At 48.7% G+C, this 5,809-nt stretch overlaps 1 protein-coding gene across 1 annotated transcript; it reads right to left on the bottom strand.

Moving 5' to 3' along the window:
• Positions 1-952: 952 nt before the first annotated feature.
• Positions 953-5,285, bottom strand: HSBP1 (heat shock factor binding protein 1). The gene is made up of 4 exons (XM_046683926.1): positions 5,144-5,285; positions 4,556-4,622; positions 3,862-3,982; positions 953-2,554 (listed from the first exon to the last, which is right to left on the bottom strand). Exons 1-3 carry the CDS (start codon positions 5,186-5,188, stop codon positions 3,864-3,866), a joined length of 231 nt encoding a protein of 76 aa, XP_046539882.1. The 5' UTR covers positions 5,189-5,285; the 3' UTR covers positions 953-2,554; positions 3,862-3,863.
• Positions 5,286-5,809: the final 524 nt, after the last annotated feature.

The raw sequence follows: 5,809 nt of genomic DNA, 5'->3' as shown, positions 1-5,809 counted from the left end.
GGCAGACAGATTTTCCTGCTCAAAAAGATGAGGCTGGAAGCGGAGAGAGGCAAGGCGGCCCCGTGCAAACACAGGCCCTGGGCAGGTCTTCGAGGAGCGGGTCTCAGGGAGCAGAGGCTCCAGGACAAGGAGGGCAAGTGCGACCCAGGGCAGCATGGGGGGCAGCAGCTTCTCTTTGGTGGGCCCAGGTGGTGCACGAAAGGCTGAGACTGGCCCGAGGCTGTGGCAGTGGGGGGCCCCCACGGAACCCAGCGAGCGTCCACGCTGCTCACCCACAAACCGAGGGCCTCGCCAGGGTCCTAAAGCCCGTTTCACACGAGGCCCTGCCTGCAGGTTTGGAGGAGGGGTCAAGTGGGTCCATGGCAACAAGGGCCTTAATAAATTGAACGCAAAGCTGTTTATTGGATTTCTTTACCGGTATCTCCCCGTGGGTATTTTACACCACACTAGTTCAATGAAATGTTAATTAGGTCCTAAGTATAAAAAAAGATTCTTGGTCAAATAACTAGGAAACTGGCAGGTGAGAAAGTTAAATCACATTTCTCCACTCCGGGACCTGGACCCTTTAATATGCTAATTTGCATCGTGAATTTTCATGAAGTCAGTCTAAGTGCTCAGCAACTTTTCTAAACCCAAGTGACCACCAACCCTCCTTTCTCGAGCTTCTGCAGGGACAAGTGTTCTGGGGAACATTCTTGGCGGTTTGCTCCCGGACACGGACACGTAGGACAGCAGCTCTCCTTCGCTCTGGGTCAGGGCAAACCCCGCAGTCACCGGCGCCAGTCACCAGCCCCTCTTCTCCAAACAGGCCTCCACACACGCCTCCCCTTCCCATTTGCCTCTGGCTATTTGTCCCTAATCCTTCCAGAGGTTTCAGCTGATAAACTAAACAGGTACATGCATTTTAATTGGAAAACCTGGAACACCAAATCATTTTTGACACAAAGGAAGCTTCAGCAGCAGGATTTCAGGCACCTTTATTCATGGCAGATATTTTTGGTCAGGGCAGCCTGCCTCTGGAATCTTTCTGTTACTTAAGGAAGCCGGCTCCTCTCCAAGTCCGACTATCCTGACAGCAACGCTATCTTCCCACTTGCCATTTACTGAGCTCGCGAGCATCCTGCATCCAGGCCTCACGCAGCCGGTTCGAGTCCAGCACCAGCTCGGGCTCTCAGAGCTAACCTTGCGGCACAACCCACGGCCCGAGCAGAGGAGTTTCTGCAGCTGGGTAATAACAGCGGTTAATTCTTCTTGTCCCAGAGGAAACTTACTCCCCTGTGTCTCAAATAATTTATAAATAGGTTAAATTATTTCTTAATATTATTACATATTTGCAATACAATCAATCAAGACTGGTGATATAGGAACCTTAAAAAAAAAATGACGCTGTGTTCATGAAGGGGTTCCCTCTAGGAAGCGCTACACCCTTTCTCAACTTTCTCAATTTTCCCGTTTTTTGTATACGAACTCACTTTGCTGTGACAATCACACGGGGCTCCTCCACAGTCAATACTGGCCTCTAGGCTGAGCTCTCCCGACACTGCACTTTTGAATGGCACCAGTTACTGTCCCTATCTTCTACAATCAATAGTAAAACCATTACTCCGCAAGAATTTCGGTAAGAAAGACTTTAAAGAAATAGTGTTTCTTTCAAACTTGAGCCTACTACAAGTCACGAATCATTTTCCAGCCAAGCAAGTGGCACGGACTTAATCTGGTCTGTCTTCCTTTTCCGTGTCTTTGCCCAGTCAGGAGCTCAAAGACAAGATGGAGTAATGGAGTTTTAAAATCCTGCCAGATTTTCTCTGGCGACTACTGTGGACGAACACTGTAGGGACCCAGCAGGATACTCTAACTAACGATGCCTCGTTCCGCCAGGCAAGGCTGTCAGTCTCCAAATTTAAAAATCCTAACACACGAAGGTGGCAGTGGTTACTCTTCATGACTATAGCATCTGACCTCGGGGACTTAAGACATAAAATTGCAGTTCATTCTGAGTTTTGGCAACAGAGTAGCGCCAGATATTTCTGAATAAACAATTTCTAAACGTTTTCAACCATTTGAAAAGTATCACAACACGCTATTTGGTGTCAGCTCAGCAGTTACTCTGTGCTGAGAATTAACGAACCCTAAATTCCATAAAGGCCTTACTTCACCAAATCTAATTATAATAGAAGGATCCACTACATGTCTAATAAAAAACTTACACAGCAAAACTTTTTATCAAACAGCAACCACTACAAAAGGAATGATAGAAAAAAAAATGACTTCACAAAAATACACTAAAAAATTTGACAATTTTATGCAGGAACCGCCAAAGTTTTAGTGTTTAATATTTAATAGCACAACTGACCAAGGTCCAGGATGAGAAGTCACCATGTTGAAGAAACTGGGGGGCACGGGGACCACTCTATAAACTAACTATATAAGATGTGACAAGAAGAACGCACACCTTGTCATACAAAACCTGTCTACACAGAGTTGTTAGTTGCAAAAAGCCGTTCAGTCTTGGCTTATAAAAATGGTGTTCCGGATTTCAGTGTGAATTCACAACCTGTGGAAAAGGGAAAACCATCAACATGTTATTCACTATAGGAGGTCAAACAAAAATGATACATAGACTTATCAACCAGAAATCCTTTCAGAATCTCCTACTGAATTAGACATTTTCTCGGCACAACGGTCTAGCAAAAATACAATAGATTTAATTGGAGATAGTTATTTAAAAAAATTCAGAATCTGTTTCGTACTCCCACCCCTTTCTTTGTATTGTCCCTGTCACTTGAAAGTCTTCAATCCCGAAATTCTCAAGACGATGTTCTCATGTGCTCAATGGGATTTTTAACCGCCATGTAACGTGAGACCCAGAGGAGCTTCTAAGACTGGCAGGACCTTTTCCAAAGTGTCTCTATAGGGAATAAAGATGTTAACCCCCACAAAACAGTTCCATGATTTACTCCACAGTGAATCGACCCAAGCTATTGTTAAGACAACAGCAAATTTAAAAGTCTTTTACTCCCAAACCTCTACTTTCTTGGACTTCAAAGCAACGTATATTTCATAGTTGCTTATAATTTGGGCCAGCCAGGACATGCCCAGAAAACAAAAGAGGAATTTGGTACCTTTTGCTGTATATTTGGCTTGGTACTGTATTACCTAAAAATTCTCAGTAAACTTTATTTTTATAGGGAATTAAAATGCTAAAAATGGGACGGGATAAAGGGAGCTTAAAAATTACTTGTAAACACCACACTCACGAAAAGGCTTATCATGAAGAACCCACTGTGGTGAGCACAAAGCAGCCAACTGAGCACCCAGCGATCCTGCTCTGCGGGCACTTCCTCTGACATCTGAACCCACACGGTGGAAATCTAAATCCACTCCAGGAGGAAGGCCGAAGTGGTCACAATCTAGTTCACCTGAGAAATAAGCAGTCCCTGTCCTGCCATTTACCTAGTACAGGGGAAGCGTTCCAAGGAGAATTTAAGGCATTTATGAAGGTGGCAATTCAGGTGGTAATCTAGCTAAAAAAATAAAACTGAAAAATCTTCCAGTCACAGGCTTCTCAGGCCAACAAAGATAGATTTGCTTGTTTTGGGCTGCAATGATATAAACTCATGGTTATTGAATGTTAACCAATAGTCTTAACTAATAGTGATATAGGTCTAATTAATAAAAACTGGGAAAACGAATTCTACAGAATGAATTAGCTTGGCATGAAAATTTCAAAACACAGAGTCCACAGCGGGGACAACAGAAGGGATGCTTGCTGGGGTCACGGCTGGGAGCCCATCCAGAGAAGGTCTGAGCACACAGAAATTAGACCGACACACACCACGCTCATGCCGGCCCTCCCCTCACCTTCAACTCTTCTGTGTGGCAAGGATCTTGTTTTCACCTTCCAGTTCTTCCACCCCGGCCTGGGTCATGAGGTCTGCGATGTTCTTCTCCAGGTCATCGATGCGACTACTCATGTCATCAAGTGGTGAAGTTAAAGACGACACACACCAACATCTCCCATTTCTTATCCTTTTCCTCCTGGCCCCTGGTGACTGTGGCCTTAAACACAGCTGTCTTAACGAAACCGGCTTTCCAATTTCCTTTGGATGTTATTATAACCTAATGGTTAAGAGCACAGGTGACTGGGGCAAGGATCGAGTCCCAGGCGCGCCCTTTACTAGTGACGGGACTGGGGCGAGTTCACGCACTTTCCCAAGGGTCTGTTTTCATTGGCTAAATAAAGGTAACACTATGTATGACCTCTCCCCCAGGTTATGGTGAGGATGGAAGGAGACACACACAAATGCTCCACTCGCAGTCAACAGGCAACCCTAGCAGACATCACTGGTAGCCTCCACGGCCAGGGGTCTGTCTAGCCCTGCTGCACCCCCCCTGCTCCTCGCAGAACACTTTTCAGGAAGAGTACACGCTCAGCAAAACATTTGGTAAACGACTGGCCGAAGCTAGCCTGCAAACCACCCATTTGTCCACACCACTATCCGGAAAACAGGATCCAAAGGCCCCTAAGAGGCTGACCACAAAAGAAAAAGGATATTTCTTCCAATGATCTGGTCAGACATTGTCTGAAATTTATCTTGCATCTGTTGCAGGAGTGTCTGCACCTAAGAAACAACAAAACAAAACACACACCCCACGCTCACCCCGAGACACCTTCGCGGGATGGGGACAGGGGCCCCGCCCAAGCGTCAGGCAAGATCCCGGGTTCAGCCCCAAGTCGCCTTCTAGGGGAGCCCCATGGCCTCCAGCAAGGCATTCCCTCTGCGGGTTTGTGTTCCCACCTGTCAAATCGGACTGACGGCTGTGAAGCCCCCTCCCGGGGGGCCCAGTGAGATTCAAAATCCCGGGGGGGTCTCGGTAGCTCCGACGGCCGGGAGGCCTCGGGGCGCGAGGGAGGGAGGGGCTGCGTGGGGAGCTGAGGGCGCGGGATGGGGCGGCGGCGACCTGGGGGTCACGGGGTTCAGGGACAGGTGAGGGGGTCGGGGGGCCTGGGGGCGTCAGCAGGCGCAGGGCCCGCACCCAGCGGCCCAGGGGTCACGGTGGCCGGGGGCCTCGGCCAGCGAAGCCTCCAGAAGCGGGGCCTCCGGGGGTGCCGGGGGCTCGGGCCCGCGCAGCCGTCCCTTACCACCGAGGTGAGGTCCTGCACGGTCTTGGGGTCGGTCTCGGCCATCTCCCCGGTTCCCAGCTTGGCGGCGATGTCTCAGACCGTCACCTACACTTCCGTTCGTCCGCGCAGACGCCCCCAGCTGCTTCTTCTCGCGACGAAAGAGGCCGGCCGCGGGACCGCAGGGCCTTATGGGAGTTGTAGTTCGCGTAGCGGCCCGGTGCTTTCGCCGCCGCCTGTTCTCTGGCGAAACCCTGCAGACCTGGGGAGTGGAGTCGGGTCCCTGGAGGGGAAACTGAGGTCTCAGGGGTGAGGGGCGCGCCAACCACGCGCACAGCTGTTTTTAACTTTTAAGTACATGTATGTACTTATATATATGTATGTACACATATATGTATGTATTTTTAAGTACATCTGTCTGGATGGTGCAGAAATCCTAAATGACTTCTCACACAGTCTGCACACCCTTGTAAACGCCCCCGGGTCAAGAAACACGACCAGCCTCCTGGAAGCCCCTCAGCCCCTTTCCTATTACCCTTGCCCAACCACCCACACCCACCCACATCCACACACACAGATCTTCCTTCCCATGCCAAAGGTGCAAAACTATTTATAATTGGTTCTTGGTAACTGGTATTTGGTTAATGCTTGCCCTGACTACTTAAAATAAACATCTCTCAATGTTTC

The sequence above is a fragment of the Equus quagga genome, chromosome 13, assembly GCF_021613505.1.
Source record: "Equus quagga isolate Etosha38 chromosome 13, UCLA_HA_Equagga_1.0, whole genome shotgun sequence".
In the NCBI taxonomy this organism is placed as follows: domain Eukaryota; kingdom Metazoa; phylum Chordata; class Mammalia; order Perissodactyla; family Equidae; genus Equus; species Equus quagga.
This window is presented reverse-complemented; position numbering and strand designations above follow the sequence as displayed.

Excerpts from the sequence above, each read along its gene's own strand:
- HSBP1 (XM_046683926.1), bottom strand. The coding sequence starts at position 5,188 with ATGGCCGAGACCGACCCCAAGACCGTGCAGGACCTCACCTCGGTG. Across the intron at positions 4,623-5,143 it reads TGCAGGACCTCACCTCGGTG|GTGCAGACACTCCTGCAACA; the intron begins GTAAGGGACGGC and ends GTTGTTTCTTAG. Across the intron at positions 3,983-4,555 it reads TGACCAGATCATTGGAAGAA|TTGATGACATGAGTAGTCGC; the intron begins ATATCCTTTTTC and ends TAACTTCACCAC.